Here is a 21,447-nt window from a genome sequence, read left to right as displayed (position 1 = left end):
TTTTAGTCCGTGCGAGTCGGACATACCCACTCGGCCTCTCCCGGGCCGGGTGGGATCCCTAACGGATTTCCCCTGGGTTAAAAAAAAAGAAAAGAAAAATGGTTTGAACTGCTTAGGTAGGTACTTGAATGGCAAATCGCATCACCATCCCAGTCAACTTGCTACTGTAGGCAAATCTTGTTTCAGAGAGCCCAGAGACTATATGATGAGATGCCAGGCAAGCGCTCCAGGCGAACGAGCTCAAGATACCGCGGGTCAACCAGAGCATTAAAATTCCCCACAGTTGAGCGCAGGCCTGCCATTCTGCCTTTTGTCAGAGGGGTCATGGACAGGACATCTTGAACACGTGCACTTTGTAGTTTTTCCTGTAGTCACCCGTTGACCACGAACGCTGTAAATGGTTCGAAACGTCGGGATGTATTATAAATTCAATATAAATATAAATAAATATTGTAGGGACATTCTTACACAAATTGACTAAGTCCCACGGTAAGCTTAAGAAGGCTTAGAAATATACGCGATATAATCCGTTTTCATAGTTTTATTTCATGAGTAACTATCGCGGTAACGGTAACCGAAGACAAATTATGATCCATTATGCTTGGCACATCTATTAAAGTCAGAGGCGCATTATTATATTTTGGAAGCAACGGAGACTATCTTATGGAAATTAATACCTCTAAATTAAACAAATGCTCAAAAAAAATGTACAACATATATTGGAATCAAAAAGTAAAAACGATCGTTTGGTACTTGTTTACATGATATGTTTACACCATTTACCTATTATACTTACTCTTTAGTTTAAGCAAAAGTTGACAAACTAGCAATTTTTAAATACAATAATGTGACGTTTCAACATGTTTTCAACCAAAAGGTACCACATTGTCGCTTGTCGATAAGGTTGACTTCAAATTGAAACTATATGGAAATAGCGCCTTATTGACAACCGACAATAAGTACCCTTTTGGTTGAGAATGGCACAATTGTCCTTCCAAGTTGTTCCAAGTGCAAGTGTTATTTTAAACGTCAAATTTCTATGAAATTATGACGTATAAATAACACTTTCACTGCAAATGCTATTAAAAATCGTTGGACTTTTTTTGGTCTGCTAACTCTAGTTAGCACAATCAGAATAGGACAAACTGCGCAATCTCTTGCACAGTGATCCAATTTGGCATTTGTTAATTAAAGGTCCCTTTTTCATGTCCACACCATTTGACATTTGGGGACCTCAAGGAACCGCAGCCATCTTGGAAAATGTCTGCAATTCGCATTTTACTCTGAATTTACGTATTTTATGGAAATATGGTAAAAGGCAATATTAAAGCTTATTAAATTCTACACAAAAAGTCCAACATACCTTTGCGGAAAAATTAAATCTTCTTGTAGAAAATACTTGCTGAATCCAGAATATCCAGATTGAGCGCTTATACTTTTCCAGGGGACATTCTCTTGATATGAAACTTGGATGAATAGGAATTCCACATATGCCCATACATTTGTACATGATCTACCCCAATATCAATATTTTACTCGACTGCGACTTAACCAGAAAGTAGGGTAATTGGTTTCAGTACTGAGGATTCTCTACACCTTGAAGCCCAGAATACTGGACGGATTTCTTCAAATGACGTGTCAATAGATTCCTCCATGGAGACTGTATAAAGGAGCCAAATCTCTATGTATGAAAAGTGTCCATCAAAAAACAGTAATTAGGCGGCGTCACCATACACCGAAATACTATCAAAAACAACCTACGTAATTTGGTCGGGTTATTTGTTGCCTTATATGGTTCATGTTATACTCATGTCCCAGAGCCTAACTAGCGCCACCGGAGAGATAAGAAACTATTATTTAACGCTGAAAGCGGTCACTTTTGCAACAATTCTGCCATAAGAGATTGGCATCCTTTCTATACCATCCATAGATTCCTCTTGACTATGGATGGTATAGAAAGGATGCCAATCTCTTATGGCTGAATTGTTGCAAAAGTGACCGCTTTCAGCTTTAAATAATAGTTCCTAATCTCTCCGGTGGCGCTAGTTAGGCTCTGGGACATGAGTATAACATGAACCATATAAGGCAACAAATAACCCGACCAAATTACGTAGGTTGTTTTTGGTAGTATTTCGGTGTATGTGGCGCCGCCTAATTACTGTTTTTTGATGGACACTTTTCATACATAGAGATTTGGCTCCTTTATATAGTCTCCATGGTCTTGACGTTAACATACTTCCATACATGGAGACTATATTAAGGAGCCAAATCTCTATGTATGAAAAGTGTCTATCAAAAAACAGTAATTAGGCGGCGCCACCATACACCGAAATACTACCAAAAACAACCTACGTAATTTGGTCGGGTTATTTGTTGGTTCATGTTATATTCATGTCCCAGAGCCTAACTAGCGCCACCGGAGAGATTAGGAACTATTATTTAAAGCTGAAAGCGGTCACTTTTGCAACAATTCTGCCATAAGAGATTGGCATCCTTTCTATACCATCCATAGTAAGGAGGCGTGTTAATATAATGTACATTTACAATGGCAACAATCCTATTTGCTTTTATTCTTGTCTTTGGGTTATGAATTCAAATATCGTTCTTCTTGATTTTTGTTCTATTGTCATGGAAAATATGTTTCCTTTTATTAATATGTTTTTACCTACATAAATATATTAGAAATAATGTTAACAGTTTAATTCAGTATATTTACAGATGCCAATCTCTTATATTAAATCATTTTACGGTTTAGACTCACTTTTTTTAGTCACCCGCGCGACATGTTTTGGAGAGCCTAGGTCTCCTTAAACCGTAAAATGATTTAATGTTAGTATGTCTCACAACAGTTTAAATCCAATCTCTTATGGCAGAATTGTTGCAAAAGTGACCGCTTTCAGCTTTAAATAATAGTTCCTAATCTCTCCGGTGGCGCTAGTTAGGCTCTGGGACATGAGTATAACATAAACCATAATATAAGGCAACAAATAACCCGACCAAATTACGTAAGTTGTTTTTGGTAGTATTTCGGTGTATGGTGGCGCCGCCTAATTACTGTTTTTTGATGGACACTTTTCATACATAGAGATTTGGCTCCTTTATATAGTCTCCATGCTCCTTACATTTACAAGTATGACAACGAAACAACTACATAATATTAAGTAACATAACTATTTAATTATACCACTTCTAAGAAAGCGTAATCCTAACCTTATACATGTTTTTGTCTACAACTTTATATTTAAAATATCTCTAAATTTAATAAATTTCACATTTCCAAGAGCCTTAGTTAATATGTCTGAAACATTATTTTCAGACTCAATCTTTTAACAACCTCAATTTTCCCTTCTTTACAGTTTTCATGAACATAATGAAAATGAACCTCAATATGCTTAGAAATTTTTGTAAAATTTCCATATTTGGCAATGGTTACAGCGCCAGAGTTATCCTCGTATATTTTAACGGGTTGACAATTTTTTATAAACACTTCATTAAGTAAACATGTTAGAAAATGTATTTCTGTTACTGCGTCAGACAGAGCTATATATTCGGCAAAAGTAGATGACTTTGTAACAGAGTTCTGTTTCTTTGTTTTCCACAAGATTATATTTCCAAACAATCTAATAACGTATCCAGTAGTAGATTTCCTATATATTGTATCACCTGCTAAATCTGAGTCAACAAAGCAATCTAAGACGTCAGCATGATCATTTTTATAATATGTTAGCTTAAGGCTTTCAGTTAAATATAAATATTTTAATATTCTCAACGCATATCTAAAATGTGTCTCATCACAGCAATTCTGGAAACGACTTAGGTAATTAACACTAAAAGAGATGTCTGGTCTAGTGCCAGAGCTGATATACAACAGTGCACCTATTAAATTTCTATACTTTATATCTGCATTCAATTCAGATTTTTCCAATTTTAAATTTATTTCCATAGGCGTTTTATATAATTTGGCTTTTTCAATGTTATACCGTTTTGCTAATGACTCAATGTAATATTCCTGACTCAAAGTTAAGGTGTTGTCTTGTTTGTAGTTATATTCAATATCTATACCAATATATTTCTTAACTTTGCCTAAATACTTCATTTTAAATTTGTCACACAATTTATTCTTTATATCACTTATCTTTACAGCAAATCAGCAAATCATCAACAAACAATATAATGTAAACATCGAAGTCATTTTCCTTTTTGAAATATAAACAGTAATCATATTTACTCCTTTGAAAATCTAGTTCAGTCAGGCAATTGTTAAAACATTCATACCAAGCGCGTGGACTTTCTTTCAAACCATATAACGATTTATTTAACCTATAAACCTTTTCACTGTCACATTCATAACCTAATGGTTGTTTAACATAAACTTCTGAAATGACCTTACCATTAAGGAATGCTGTCTCTACATCCATCTGGTGGATTTCTAAAAAAAATTTACAACAAAAGGACAATAATAGCTTTAAAGTTGGCATTTTAGCCACAGGAGAGTAAGTATCATCGACACAATCAGTTTGTTGGAATCCTCTAACCACTAACCTTGCTTTGTATTCAGTATCACTCTTCTTTCTGTAGACCCATTTCATATCAATTACTTGTTTGTCTTCTGGCTTACCAACAAGTGTCCATGTTTTATTTTTTACCAAGCTGTCCATCTCGCGATCCATAGCTGCCTTCCATTTGTCAGAATTTTCACAGGTTATCGCCTCCTGAAAATTTTCTGGGGTCATAGCATCACAATAGTTTACACTAATACAATAATAGCCAAATTCATCATCAAATTTTCTTCCATCACCAATTTTAATATCTACCGGATTCTTCAGGGTTTCGCATATATCAAAGTACTCATCATTATTTATTATGTGATCTGTGCATCCTGAGTCAAGGAGCCAGTTTATTTCACCCTTTTTTGTTGATTCTTGTTCACAATTGAATTTATTTATTTTTAATCACAATTTTTTGTTCACATTTCGAGGCATTATTTGCGATTGCGGGGAAACTGTTTCCGTGTACTTGTTCGTTTTGATTATACCCTCTGCCTCTGTAATAATTTCTGGTATAGGTCCACGTCCTCTACTGGAGTGTCCGCGACCTCGGCTTCCTGAATGCCCCCTTCCTCTATTTACTGAGATTGCTCGACCTCGACCTCGAGGATTATATTCAGTGCGAGCATAACAGTCTCTCTATAAGTGACCTGGTTTTCCACAAAAATGACAGTTAAAATGACTTTGTGTTGATGTTCTGGCTTCAGTTCGAAAAACATTTGAGCTGTTATTTGACGTTTCATTTGATTTTTTCCTCGGCACTTTTAAGTTTAATCTTGCTTTTTAAGTCATCAACTGTTTTGTCTTTCTCTGGTAAAACATCTATCAAATCACCGATATGACTATAGTTTTGTGGCAGCGATTTCAACATATAGTTTAGTTTCTCCTGCTCCGTAATATCTGCACCTGCCTGTTTTAATTCATTTACTGGTTTTTCGAAATCGTCGAAAAATAAGGTCACGTCTTCATAGTTTTTAAATTTTACGGTTTCGAGATTATGTCGGCACACTATTTGCAAAGCCGTCGACTTTTTTAAATACATCTCATCAAATTTTTTCATTATTTCGTACGCGGTATCTAAATTGCTAATGTATTCTAATATTTTATTCGATATTGCGCTATATATATAGTTAGTCGCTTGAATATCGCGGTCATCCCATTTTTCATCGTCGGTTTTCAACTTAGCTCGCATAGTTACATCTTTGCACTTTTTAAATTGTAAAAACTTTAGTATACGTATCCTCCAATTACTGTAGTCTGCTCCATCAAAAATTGGTATATTTATATCACCACTCTTCGCTGCCATCGCTTCTTTATATCTCCATAATCTTCGAACATAAATTATTTATTTCACATCACTACCTTTGTAGCCGGCTAACTAGAGCGGTAGAAAATGAAAACTAAGTTCTTATAGTAAAACAATATAATAATAAAATATGTACAATAAATTAAACTAATTTCTGTCAGTACACGAGTCAAAACCAATAAAATATCGTCACTGGCCTTAACGTTTTAGATTTCCAATCTTCGTCGAGCCGAACGATGAATTTCCGCAGCGGTAGTAGCAACTGCGGGCTACGCGGGCTCACCAGGCGCAAGCAGATAAAAACTTCAAGAGCGAATATCCAGAAAATAAGTAGCTTCAATCATGCGTCTTCAGTTTTAAACCAAAAGAAAGGGCTGCAACAATCGTGCGTTTTTAGTTTCCGGGTTGAAACCTAACCCAAGCCTCATTCAGTTACAAGAACCAGTGACGTACAAATAAGACTTGGATTAGGTTTAATTTAAACATAAACTTAATACTATACAAATTTTACCTGCATTAGACGCAGCCCTCGTATTACTATCGTATTAATACTTTTAACACAAATCACATAAGCATGGAGTCACATTAAATAAATATAAGTAATCAGAGTTGTGGGTTATTTGCAACAAAATTCCCAGAGAAAAATTATGAGAAAAAAACAAAAGACGGGCGAATGGCTTAGTTTTTTTTTACAGCCGGCCAGTGCGCGCGATGGCTGCACTATGCAGGTTTGCCATGTTACAGTACCCCTCGCGCCCAGGAGAATTTTCCAAAACATGACATGAAGGAAAATTCCAGAAAGAGAAAAAAAACTTAAATTATGTAACACATATTTACAATTTCAAATCTTTAATATGCCATCTGCCTATGGCACGTCCATTAGAATCTGCCAATTCATATACAAGAGGAGACAATTTTTTTAATATAGTACATTTTACAAATTTGGGCGCTAGTTTTGCAGTAAAATATTTACCAGCATCACTAAGCTGGTAATTACGACGCCAAACAACATCGCCTTCATTAAACTCTGCATGTTTACGCCTTTAATTATAATATTTACAATTTTTTACATGTGCATCCCAAATTGCGGCTTGCACTTTGTCGAGAATAGGGGACAAGTGGCCTAAGTTCTCAGCGTATTTATCACGCGGTGCAAAAATGAGGTCCTCGTAATCGACTTCACTTGAATTGGGAGCACCATAGAATGACCCGCAAGAGACAAGCTCTCTACCGTACACTAGAAAAACTGGAGTGAACCCAGTTACTTCATTAACACTGGTGTTCATGGCAAATTGGATTTTAGGAATATTAAGATCCCAATTTCTATGATCATTCTCTACAAACGAGCTAATAGCTGTTATTAAGGTGCGATTGTATCGCTCAACCGAATTCACTTGAGGGCAATATTTAGGAGTAAAATGTACTTCAGGAATTTGATATTTACTAAAAAGATCCTGTAAATCATTACTAATAAACTGAGCACCATTGTCCATTATAACAGTCCGTGGAAAACCATGTACCAAGAATACGAAATCTTCCAAAATCTTACAAATTATATTAGACGTTGCCTTTTTAATTGGAAATATTAAGCAGTATTTGGAAAAGCAGCAATTGACAACTAAAATGTACCGATTTTGTTTACGTGTCATTGGTAATGTGCCAACAAGGTCGATAGATAAACACTGAAATGGTCTGCAACACTCCTTTGGTTTGCCCATTATTCCCAAAGTTGATATCTTCAATCTTCCCACTCGCGACGCGATAACTTATCGTTATTGTTTACATCCGATCTTTGATCCTCGTTTACTCGTTTTTTGGCATACGAGTAGTATGATATGATATGATATGATTTATTTATCTCACAATATACAATTGCACTTAAAATTACACATGGTAGATTCTTAGGAATTTATATTGTGATTGTCGGTTTTTTACATTATGAATAATTGAATATGAAAAATAACAGAGACAATCAAAATTACATTCAAAATTATTAAATTACAATAGTGTGTCAGCAGTTTCGTTAAATTCTACATAATAGATTAAAAAACATTCAATAAATTAAACAATTATCTAGAAAATAAATTCGCCAGGAATGGTTCGTTATTAACTCTATAAAATAAATAAACAAAATTGAGCACTTATGTCACAGAAATTAAGGTCACCATTAAACTAACAAATAAGTAAATTACAATAAACCTTACAATTCCGATGTCAGCAAAGTACTATTTAAATAAATCTAATTAGTGATTTCATAAAACTCCTTTATGGAATACAGTGGATTATCCAATAAAAAGTTTCTCAAACGGCTCTTAAATTTTCTGTCAGAGGGCTCGTCTCTCAAGTCTTGGGGTAGTCGCTCGTAATAAGTAGGGCCGATGACACGCGGGTTTTTTCCTGCAAGTGCCATGCGACGCGGGACAGTTCTAAGACGCCCTGTTGAGCGAATCACCTTGCCAGAGACTTCTACTTTAGAAAACGACGACATGTTATTTCTGACATACATCAAAACTTCAAACATATGTAGCGAGTAGTGCGTCATTATTCGGTAGTCTACGAAAATACCCCTACACGAATGTCTTGTTTTAACGCCAGCCATGGCGCGGAGGGCACGCTTTTGTAGTATTAAGACTCGATTTGCATCCGTCGAATTCCCCCACATTATAGAACCGTAAGACATTCGCGAATGAAAAATGGCAAAGTAAACCGATTTTAATGCAATTTGCGATATAAGAGGTTTTAATTTTCGTAGTACATAGACGGCACTTCCAGTTCAGGTTCGCGTCTATCATAAAACCAAGAAACCTGCACTCGGTACATAGCGGCATCGGGACGTCAGATATACATGGTGGTAGTGAGACGTGTCGTCCCGAAAAAACCATAACGTTGGACTTGCTCACATTCAGCAGCAGCCCGTTAACTGTAAACCACCGCTGCAGCTGCCTGCAAGTGTCATTGATTTTTTCACCCAGCTGCTCATAGGTTTGCGCGCTTACTATTACGGTGGTGTCGTCCGCGAACAGCACTGGCAATCCTGTTGTGATAGCGGATGGAAGGTCGTTGATAAATGTCAAAAATAAGGTATTTCCTAGTGCCGAACCTTGAGGGATGCCTAAGTGTATGAATCCAGTCTTAGATTTAAGTGTGCCACTACCATTCATTGACAGCTTTACCACTTGTCTCCGGTCTGATAAAAATGATTTGAACAATCTGTAAGCTGCATCTGTGATGCCGTAACTACAGAGTTTGTTCAGTAATAAATTATGGTCAATAACGTCAAAAGCCTTTGACAAATCACACATAACACCCGCCACCTTATACCTATCATCCAGAGCCGTTACGATATGGTCATAGAATTTGTGTGCGGCTGTAATTGTTGACAACTTTTTTCTATAGGCAAACTGGTTTTCCGTGAGCAAATCATTGTCCTCAAGGTGAGTCATTAAGCTGGATGACAGGATTGATTCTACAATTTTGGAGATGGTGGGTACTATGGTGATAGGTCTATAGCTTGTCACGTCACTCCTGTCCCCTTTGCCTTTAAAAACCGGACACACCCTAGTACTTTTAAGCACTTGCGGGTATACACCGGTTGCAAACATGTTACTAATCAGTACAATCAAGATGTCTGAAACGACCGGCCAGACACATAGGATTATGTCTAGCGATATATCATATGTGTCTACGGTTTTACGCGTTTTCAACATTGATTGCACTGTTTTGTACAGTAAGTCACGCGTTATTGTAGGAAGACAGTAAGCGGGCACGGACGAGCCACTGAGGTGTTGACTGAGGTATTGCGAGGACTGGTGTTCATTTATTTGTATAAGGTACTTATTTGCGGAATTGATGAAATGCATATTAAAAACATTCGGAATTTCGTTACTAGGTACTTTGTTATTTGTTGTTGGATCATTTAAACAAGCAATACTAGATCTAGTCTTTAGGCCAACTTCCTCGTTAACAATCCTCCAAATTTCCTTGCTTGGATTTTTGCTGTGTTTCAGCTTGTTCTCTATATGAACTCTCCGAGCAATCAATGTCTTTGAATGTATAAGCTTTGAATAATGTTCTATACAGTCGGATATAATAGGATTGCCAGGGTATTGTCTTCTTATTTCTACAAGGTCTTTATATTTATTTATATACTCAGAAAGTTCATCGGTCAGCCAAGGCGTGCGTTTATTTCGATTTACTTTTATTCTCTTAATCGGAAAGCGTAAATTTATGTGGTATGTCAAAATGTTTAATAATTTTTCAAATTTTGATTCTATGTCATAAGTTGCATCATAAATAAAATCAAAATCATAACTCAAAATGTCAACATAAAATAATTGAATACATTCTTTATTAAATAACCGTCGCTCGACAAACTGTTTCTTGTTGTTTTTTGCGTTCCTGTGTTGTATTGTGAAAACATACTTTTGGCCGTTGTGGTCGCTTATAGCAGTGTCCACTGGCGACACAGTGAGGCAGCTGCGGGCATGGTTCGCTATGCCGCAGTCAATGCACGATGCGGAGTCAGTGGTCACGCGTGTCGGGAATGTCACAGTATTGGAGCAGCCGTAACTGCTAAGTACATCATCAACCTGTTGTCGCAAGTTATTACTAGTAAGATAATTTACATTTTGATCGCCCACTATGAGAAACTTTTTATTTTCGTCAGTCAACTTTTTCAATAACAATTCCAAGTTATTTAGCAGACTTTATATATATGAGCAGACTTTTTACATTGAGGGCATTCAGTGCTGCGGTAACCATCTTGGCCGCATTTAAAGCACACTATCTTGCGTGGTTCCTTACATGAACGCAAAGAATGGCCATTCACTCTACAGCGCACACAAAACTGCTTACTTGAGCTAACAATATTTACAGACTTACTATTTACAGGTTTATACACAAAATCGTCAGTCAGAGACGAAGGACTGGCAGTAGGAGGCTCCTTAAAGTTCCTCGAGCGATCAAGGCACGCCTCATACTTCCTACATACAGCCTTCAAGTGCTCAATAGTTTTAATCTCAGCTTGAGCTACCATACAATCGTATTCAGGACGGATATTTCTTAGTAAGATTTGTAACCTATCTGTCTCAGGCATAGTATAGCTGAGCCGGCCAAATAAACCAGACATAACGGCAAGGTACGCAACGACCGACTCATCTTTACCTTGAGTACGGTCCTGAATTTGACGCATTAGTTTATAGTCATAATCTAGAATACCAAAATCATCAAACAATTTTACTCTTAAGCTTTCCCAGGTGGAAAAACTGTCCTTGTAGGCACGGAACCAGTGAAGTGCTGCATCCGTAAACATTTCATAGGAATGTTTTAATAAGGTACTAGTAGGCAAGCTCCTAGAAATCGCAAATTCCTCAACCTTCTGCACAAAACTACGCGGCCAACCTTTACCCGCGTATGTAAACTTCCGAAACTCGCTTGTTACCGCCCTGTCACAATGAACAATAAGTTTACCCTCTGAACTTTTATCAGAGCTCGCGGTAACAAATGATGACGAAGAATCGCTGTTACTGCCATTTTTTGTATCAAAACGCATTTTCAAGGCGCTGAATTTCGATACGAGACTTTTATAAGTATTACAATATTGCTCAGTGTCCGAAATATCAATACGCTGAAGGCGCATATATATATGTACAAGATAAGCCTGAATTTTATTTACAAGTTTTGAATCACCGGTAATTTCGTATAAAATTATTTTATCCTCAATGAAGGAAAGTGATTTTTCAGCGCCTGACAAGTCATCGGCGACTGAAAAAATAGAGGACAAGTCCTCACCCGCATATTTAATCAACAAGTTACTCAACTGTTGTTTCAGTTCTACATCCGTGTCGAGAGGCTTTTCTTGCCTGATACTTATTTCGTAAATAAGTTCAGACTTATTTAACATATTTACATTAACACTAGACAAATCCATGTTAGATCTCTATAAAACAACGCACGTCCTAATGAAACAGACTATTTACAAGAAAAACATACAGACATACATACAAATATGTACTATGTATGCGTTATACTGTAATAAGTGTGTACTTATATTATATGTACCAAACGGCAAAATGCAAACTGCAAGTATTGGTAACACCAATAAATCTAGTACCTATAATTACACTTAATAAATACACAGAACTAAGAAAAAAAACATAACACACAATAAAATTAAGGTATGCACAAACGCGTATAGTATTTACAAGTATGTATATAACCCAATCCAAGTCCTTAAAGACCCACGTACTGACAGAATACCCTTTGGGCGCCAATGTAGCCGGCTAACTAGAGCGGTAGAAAATGAAAACTAGGTTCTTATAGTAAAACAATATAATAATAAAATATGTACAATAAATTAAACTAATTTCTGTCAGTACACGAGTCAAAACCAATAAAATATCGTCACTGGCCTTAACGTTTTCGATTTCCAATCTTCGTCGAGCCGAACGATGAATTTCCGCAGCGGTAGTAGCAACTGCGGGCTACGCGGGCTCACCAGGCGCAAGCAGATAAAAACTTCAAGAGCGAATATCCAGAAAATAAGTAGCTTCAATCATGCGTCTTCAGTTTTAAACCAAAAGAAAGGGCTGCAACAATCGTGCGTTTTTAGTTTCCGGGTTGAAACCTAACCCAAGCCTCATTCAGTTACAAGAACCAGTGACGTACAAATAAGACTTGGATTAGGTTTAATTTAAACATAAACTTAATACTATACAAATTTTACCTGCATTAGACGCAGCCCTCGTATTACTATCGTATTAATACTTTTAACACAAATCACATAAGCATGGAGTCACATTAAATAAATATAAGTAATCAGAGTTGTGGGTTATTTGCAACAAAATTCCCAGAGAAAAATTATGAGAAAAAAACAAAAGACGGGCGAATGGCTTAGTTTTTTTTTACAGCCGGCCAGTGCGCACGGTGGCTGCACTATGCAGGTTTGCCATGTTACACCTTAACAACCACGCTCTGCTACCATGTAAATATACTGAATTAAACTGTTAACATTATTTCTAATATATTTATTTAGGTAAAAACAAATTAATAAAAGGAAACAATAATTATTATCTTTATTAATTATCTTTCTATACCATAGACATGTGGCCGAAAAGGCCAGATAGCTCAGGCCGCCACAAAGGCACAAATTTTCCAAGATGGCTGCGGTTCCTCGAGGTCCCCAAAATGTTAAAAGGTGTGGACATAAAAAAGGGACCTTTAATTAACATATTTACCAAATTTCATCACTGTCCAAGAGATTTCGCAGTTTGTCCTGTTCCGATTGTGTTGTGCTAAACACAGAAAAAAATACTGATCTTTTATAATTATATTAATTATTTTGACCATTGCAGTAATTGCAGTATTACCCCCTATTAAATAATCGACAGTGACATGTAGGCATAGATGTAGGCATGTAGGTATGTATCTGGTGAAAAAGGGAAAAAGAAAATATTTTATGCAACATTTGTCAAAATAGCTCCTGTCAAACGTGTAAAATGAGTAAAAATTATCAAAAAATTTGGTAACTGGCAAAATGATTAAACTAGTTTTCCTAGTGTAGCAGCAGTATACAACGAGGAAAAAGCTATACGGGCGGCGACCTCGTGTGGCAGATGCGCGGCTCCTTGCTGGGGCCATTCCAACATGGTGCCTTCGCCTTGCCGGTATCAACCGTCACCAATTTCTTGCACTCCGTACTCTTCCATCAAAACTAAACTTGGGTACCACAATCACAATCTCACGGTAGGATGGACGAAATGAAAAGCTGTTTTTTCGGATTCGAGTACTTGGATTACTTCTGGGCGATTCTATTATCGTTTATAATGGAAAGAATATGCTGCTTGCAAGAACAATTTACCAGAGACTATTTAGTGCTCCCAGACCAACCGGCAAATGACGACGACTCATATCATTCAATAAACTTAGAAGAATTTTCAGATAGAGAGTAAGTATTAAACTTATCATATAATAGTCAATTGACTTAGGTCACAGGTATAATTTTAAATTAATTAATAAAGGTTTTGTTAAGATCTCACATTCCTCTGAGCATCCTGAATTATTCGATGAGCAATTATCGATACATGAAACTTGGATTTATTTTCAGTTTACGACTGGTTGGTACCTGTGTTGGTATGGTACCTGTCCTGTGATGTGTCCTGTCCTATAGGAGAACAGTTGATAGACATCTCGTTTTGTTGCAGTGGTTCTCTGAAGTTAAGTTTTCTGCGGCTGTGCCGGTTGTCACAGGTCACCATGTTGCTGACACTCGTCTACTTCTTCAACATTTGCTTTTGGTTTGTAATGACGAAGAAGGCTTCGCCCAAGTACAGGTTTAAAATATCGATTTCTTTATAAAATCTAAAATACAAGGTTACAACGTATAGATGTTAGTTATTTAGCATATTTTCCATCTGATTTCTATCTTGAAAGAAAGAAAGAAAGAAAAGAAAGAAAATAGTTATTTGTTATACAAGGGTGCAAAGTTGTATTTTACCCGCGAGTGTAGAATCGAAACACGAGCAAGCGAAAGGATTCTATAGGTGAACCACGAGCGAAGCGAGTGGTTCTAAAATAGAATCCTGAGCGTAGCGAGTGTTTCAACACACGAGAAGTAAAATACATTTGCGCCCGTGTGTAACACAAAACTTTTCACCTCACTATAGCGAGGAAAGTGCAACATCCACTGGCGTTAGATCATCTTCATCACTGGAATCACTCATTTCTTTACGATATTATAACAGAAAACTCTGGAAGTTGTGTATTTTTACGCGAGTCGGTGAGATAAGGTTTTAAGTAAAAAATTTGTTGACAATGTTGACATTTCTGATGTGTGAAATGTCAACGATGCGTTTTGAAATTGCATCGACTCAACTTGTGCGTTCAGAATTATATTTAACATCATTATAAAAAAACAAACGTTTCTTATGGAATTTTAAGGTTTATGACTTAAAATCATTAAATAAAGCTAAATTTGGTATTTTTTATTAGATTCTCAAACCATTTATTTAATGATAATTAATATCGAACGAACCATTATCATGAGCGTTTTACGTTTTGTTATCTGTCAAGCTACTTAAACACGCTCCATCCAAGGTCAAATTACTTTCCCCACTAGTGGATAAAACGCGTTTTTCCCCGCTTGTATTGAAGGATAAACGACAACTTTCCGAGCTAGTGAGGGGAAAAGACATTTATTGTAAAGACCTTCTACAAACAGCGCCACCTCAGTTACAAAAAAGAACTTACTCACTAAACACTTAAAGCTAGGTACAATGGTAGTTATAGAAAAAGGAGTAAGGTAAGGGTTATTGAATAACAACAAATTTTGGCGCCGCTATAGTGGCTACAAAAGGACGCCACTCAGCATATGCTCTGGTATAAATAAATACCACAGCGCTGGTTTTCTGTGGCACCCCGGGCCGGAGGGTAGCTTAGAACTATTTGGGATAAATATAAAAATACAAATAATATAAATACTTACTATAAAGATACAGATAGGTTATAGATTCATGTAGGGTAAAATGTTATGATGGTAAGGGTAGGTAGATATTATTAGTATTATAGACATTATAAGAGGTAGATAAAATAATAACTTTATGTATCTCTGGTAAAAAAAAAAAAACTAAGTCCGACGATTTGAGAAATCCATGGGACGCAACGAGCACGGGATTTGCAGGCTAAAAAGATATTTTTTAAATTGGAGTTTAAATGTGAATAGTGTCTTAGAGTTACGTATAGGCGGAGGTATGTTGTTCCAGCATTTCGTGGCAGAGTAGCGAAAACTGCCACGAAATGCTGCTGAACTGCCGTGTCTCGGGCAGATAAGTCGAATGGCTTCTCTAGTCGGGCGGGTGGAAAACTTTAATTTGTTGAAGAGGTACAGAGGTTGTTGAAAATGGACAACACCGAAAAGCAGTGACGCAAAATGCAACGAACGTCGTGCATCCATTTTCAACATCCTACCACTATTAATATAGGGAGTCACGTGAGTCCGTGGAGGGATGGGGAAGCAGAAACGGGCGCAAGCATTTTGGATACGTTGAAGGAGCGCCTTAGAGCGAGCTAGTAGGCAAGGAGCGGCGAGTCCCACCCCCCCCCCCCCCTTCCCATCAATGCCCTCGCGGCCGGGAGGACGGTGCGTAACAGCATTCGCCCACTCCGATAACAAAAAAAAAGTTATTAGGCTATCTTTAGTCATATTTAGTAAAACATTTCGACAGGGGTGTAATATTTGCAACTTAAGAGCTTTTAAAAATGGGGCATATGTACAATATGTATTCCTAGAACAACTTTCTTACTGTCTGGTGTCTAAATAAATAAATTCGCAAAAGTACCTTAGTAGGTATTTAGTTTCCTTACTTGGAAATGTGTGTTGTGGTCAGCTCACTCTCGCTGCAGGACGGCAAGCACGGTGCGTCGTTTTTGGTCTGCTCGATGCCTAACTTGTTCTTGTTTGCTTGTTGAATGGAAAAATACTTCTTATATATTTTTATTTTTTCAAAAGTCCTCAATCAGACAAATAAGTAATCTTAAATTCATACCATCATAGGTCACCAAACAATTGAGCCCAGTATAATTGCAATATTTATCTTTGTCTGAAAAGAGATTAGTTAATAGTAGTTTATGTGACTCTTACATAATGAAATGCATTTATACGAGTGTGAGTTTAAGAAACGAACGAAGTGAGAGTGAGAGGGACCACACGAGTGTTTTAATGCCTAAGTATGTAGTACAGTTACATAGGTACACTATTTTATCTACACACGCATATTATAAACCCTTTAACCCTCTATGATATATTCACTAACCTCATATTACAAACGACATTGGGGCATCGTTGCTCTCTGGCGGAACACGCGGATATGAGGTGGCGTCTCCAAAATATCTTTATCGCTCATTTTACACGAAACTTTTGCTATCGTCAGTTTAAAAACTACAAAACAAATTAATTGTATACTTACAAACGAATTAACAGATAAACTTTACTGTACGTCAAATGGCGGTAAATGAAAAGTTTATCACGCATGTCACGCATCCGTAGTTTTTTTTTAATTCAGAGACAAACTAGTCGGGGGCCTATTGCCATGTCGTTCGATACCAACTAACATGCGAGATTTGTCAAAATTGTATGCAATTGACATTTAAATTTGAATGAAACGTCATTTCGAATGATATTAGAGCTCCGTTCGGCTCAGGATTGCTCCGAGCAATTATTAGGGTTGGCACAACTTGACGTCCCTTTGCGTGCACGACCACAGAATTTTGACAATTAACCCCAAATAGCCGAAAGGGATAGTGCCATATATTAGAAAGGGACAGCATGATTCGACCATGAACCGCTGTCAAACTTCGGTTTTGCAGGAAGTTTCCTTTCTGTCCGATAGTACTATTATTACACGACTGCCCAAAAAAGGAGTGTATTGTTTTCAGCGTTCATGTTTGTATGTATGTGAGTTTCTTTATTCCACCATAACTTCTGAATGCCTTAACCGATTTAGATGTATGATATATCATTGGAATCCTTACGTCATCCCGGGTGACATAGGCTATGTGACGTCATTATAAAAACAACATGGCGGACGTAATACAAAATAACGCGCGACATTTGGAAAAAAAATTCTTGCAAACTTATCGAGTGGGGTATCAAAATGAAGAGCTTTGAGAGACGATTCAAAATATATATGCAACATATGCAGTTGATTCTTAATTTGGTAGAATAAGGATTTTTGAAATATGTTAAGAAATTAAATCCTTCTATATTATTTTTAGTGACGTCTTAAATAAAATAATTTTACCGCTGATCATAAAAATATACGTAGTACACATAAATAAAATATGGTATAGTGTAAATTTTGAAATTAAACAAACATTTTATATTTGTGTGAACTTCGATTTAAACGATGATATTCGTATTGCTTTTAAATTTGTACTTGTCTACTGATTTAACCTGGTTGTAAAGGAAAAAAATTAACCAGATTTTGTTTGAACTCGTGCATAGGTAGGTACCTACTAACTCCATTTCATATTAGCTTTAGTACTACTATACGAATTTTCATGATTGTAAATCTCGGTGTGGACGAGCACTGCAGACGAAAATTGGATACTGCAGTCACATGAGGGCGCACGAGCGGGCGGACCAGCTCAGTTCCCGCTCCTAGACATAATTTGCAGTCTCTGTGGCCGGAATCGGTCAGGAGAGAAGAGAGAGAGAGAGAGAGTATGTTAATTAAACATGTAGAAAGCTCGCGACATGAAGTCGACTTTGTGTATTAATTTAAGGACTAAATAAAAGAAGGCCCGAAGCGTCCGAGAGAGGAGCGCCTTTAACAATTTGGTGTTCAGACACAGAACGATAGTAGGTACAAATGTCTAAATTCATAGGCCGAAGTCTGAATTCCGCGTAGGGCCGGAGACCCGGAGTGCGCGTTTTCCGCGACTTCCCCCTAGTATCTTAATTGCAAAGGCCGAAAACAAGGTACCGTCAAGTGGGGTAACTGAGGAGTTGAGGACAGATGGGGTAACTATTGTAGACATATTTTGTTTTATATAATATAACCGGTAACCGAACACAATATTAATATGTTCTAATTGAATTAGATAAAAAAATCTGCCCTGAGACTGTTAAAACATGACTCAAATAATGTAAAAGTAGACTATAATTGGGACATTTTTTCTTTCTCTAATGTTATAGCTCGGCGTCAGTGAAAGCTGGCGTGAATCCGCACAGGACAGGGCAAAAATTGCTTGCTCTTGTGTCGGAAGCCAAGACTCATTTTGGGTCATCGCGCCAACCAAGCAAGTAGTAAGTAAGTTAGTAATGTTATCCCACCTGTCCCCAGTTAACCCACTTGACTGTGCGAACTTCCTGTAATTTATCCTACGCACATAGCCGAAGGCCCGAAGAGTCCGAGAGAGACGCGCGTTTCTTTAGTATTCAGACATAGAACAATAGTACAAGTATCTAAATGCGAAGGCCGCAGGCCCGAAGCGTTCGAGTTCGAGAGTAGCGCACTTTTAGTATTCAAACACAGAACAATGTTACAAGTGTCTAAACGCGAGGGCCGTAGGCCGCACTCCACCTAGGGCCGAAGGCCCGGAGTGTCCAACAGGTACGCGCTTCCTGCAATTTCCTCTAGTATCTTAAATTAATAACGAAGGCGCGCTTAAAGACCGGGCTGTGGGACCTCGTGGAGCTCGGCCTTCGGCCTTTGCATAGTTATAAGTCCTACGCATTTCGATATTTGTACAATGGTTTTGTGTTTCAGCACTAACCTCCCGCAGCTTTGCTTTAGGCTTTTCATAGAAGCGCGTCTCTTTTGGACGTCTTGGGCCGGCTTGTGCAAGTGTGCAAGTGTTAATTATACGTTATAATTTCAAAGAAATTTCCCATTTAAAATAATGACTGCACAGTCTGGACAATCAAAATCGCTGCAGACTTATCTTTGTCTTACTCTATCAACCTGCTATTTTGCCAAAGGCCATGCGTGGTTCGTACCAATGTCGCGTCAAAGATAATTTAATAAAAATCTTTTTAAGTAAAAATTGAATTTATGAGACTTTATGAGTCTCCTGAGCCTCAAACATTCAAAACTACTAAGTACTACTTCTTAAAAGCTGTCTTTGTAAATATAAAGATGTGAAATGTCCCAAACCGTGAACATATTGCCCACAGAAAAGATGACCGTATTTCAATTCCGGAACGTTGAGCTAATTAAAAGGTCAAAATGAATATCTACATTTAAAAATTGCCTGGAATTTTTTATAAATCATAGTTTTAGTTTTTAGTTCGTTTTGTCACTAAAATGAATAAAATAAAATAAATTAATTAAAAAATTAAAAACACGACTGCGGAGTTTTAAGCGAACTGAAAAGCTAAAAATAATTTTGATGTTAGTTACATAACTTTATGAATTTAAATTGGAATATAAATGTACACTTACGGTCATTTACACTAAATACAAAGGTTTATGCACATTTATGACGTGACTGTACCTGTGTATTTTATTTTGATTGCAGTCGGGGGACCTTGATGTAGTGCATTTTCCCATTCAAAAGGTCCCCCGACTGCAATCGAAATAAAATACACAGGTACAGTCACATCATAAATGTGCATAAACCTTTGTATTTAGTGTAAATGACCGTAAGTGTACATTTATATTCCAATTTAAATTCATAAAGTTATGTAACTAACATCAAAATTATTTTTAGCTTTTCAGTTCGCTTAAAACTCCGCAGTCGTGTTTTTAATTTTTTAATTAATTTATTCTGTGCTATTACAAAATTTTCATTGTAACTAAACAGTTTTTGAAGGCATAGAGGGTTTATGATATGTTTGTAGATAAACGTACTTTATAAATATAACTTGATATTAAGATGATTGTAACAATATTGACAAACTACAAGAAACCATCTGACAGTCAGAATTTAGCATTTCAATCATGGTATAATAATATACTCCGCCCGCCTGTCCGCTCGGCTCTCTTCCGAGTTCCGAGACTCGCGAACCACGTGACTGACACAAGCCTCTGTTCACAGGTTCACGTTGACGTAGGCTTGTGTCAGTCACGTGGTTCCGAGACTCGCGAACCACGTGACTGACACAAGCCTCTGTTCACAGGTTCACGTTGACGTAGGCTTGTGTCAGTCACGTGGTTCCGAGACTCGCGAACCACGTGACTGACACAAGCCTCTGTTCACAGGTTCACGTTGACGTAGGCTTGTGTCAGTCACGTGGTTCCGAGACTCGCGAACCACGTGACTGACACAAGCCTCTGTTCACAGGTTCACGTTGACGTAGGCTTGTGTCAGTCACGTGGTTCCGAGACTCGCGAACCACGTGACTGACACAAGCCTCTGTTCACAGGTTCACGTTGACGTAGGCTTGTGTCAGTCACGTGGTTCGCGAGCCTCGAAAGAGATCCGAGTACCAGGCGGAGTATATTATTATACCATGATTTCAATATTTTTATTTGTAAACAATCGGTCCTCTTTCGTAGCGTAGCGTACCTACAGTGCGCGGCTGTGACGCGATGAAATAATGCAGCGAACTCACTAGTCAAGTCGCGCGCCGGGTGCACGCAGCCGCAGTGACGAAATGAGTCTTTGGTGCTCTCAGCCAGCTTACACGCTCCGTAAGAGTATACCTAAAAACTCGAACACTTGTACTTTTTCATTATAATATGAAAACTTTGCAATCAGACAAAACAATAAAGAAAAAATAAGGCGTACAATTTTGATGGCTATCGTCAAGTACCTATTTACGAGTACGTTCAATATATTATGAATTAGTCAGACAAAATTATTTCAAATATGGTAGTAGGCACATCCAATTCAATAAGAATGTAACAAATAGTGCACAATTAACTTTAGTAAGTAGGGGAGAGTGGGGTACAGAGAATCGTGGACCAGGCCACTGTGGATCTTTTGCAATAACTTTGCTACATAATATTAATTTGTAACAAATAAGTAAGCGGGGTAAGCCCTCGCGACGCTGCCGCTTTTACGCTAGCAGGGTCATACTCGCTGTCCGAGAAAAACACTTATTAGTACAATCGGATTAAGTCTCACCTCGAAATCCTTCCAGTTATGAAATTT

The 21,447-nt window shown here is 37.4% G+C and overlaps 1 protein-coding gene across 1 annotated transcript in view; it reads right to left on the bottom strand.

Annotated features, from left to right (window-relative positions):
- Window positions 1–21,447, bottom strand: part of LOC134754970 (acid-sensing ion channel 2-like) — an 87,439-nt gene that overhangs the window by 31,282 nt on the left and 34,710 nt on the right. The window contains exons 7-9 of the mRNA XM_063691465.1: window positions 20,906–20,996; window positions 16,395–16,448; window positions 16,213–16,309 (exon numbers count right to left, since the gene is read on the bottom strand). Coding sequence (XP_063547535.1) covers window positions 16,213–16,309; window positions 16,395–16,448; window positions 20,906–20,996 — 242 coding nt within the window. The remainder of the gene's footprint in view (window positions 1–16,212; window positions 16,310–16,394; window positions 16,449–20,905; window positions 20,997–21,447) is intronic.

This window comes from Cydia strobilella, chromosome Z (assembly GCF_947568885.1).
Source record: "Cydia strobilella chromosome Z, ilCydStro3.1, whole genome shotgun sequence".
Lineage (NCBI taxonomy): Eukaryota > Metazoa > Arthropoda > Insecta > Lepidoptera > Tortricidae > Cydia > Cydia strobilella.
This window is presented reverse-complemented; position numbering and strand designations above follow the sequence as displayed.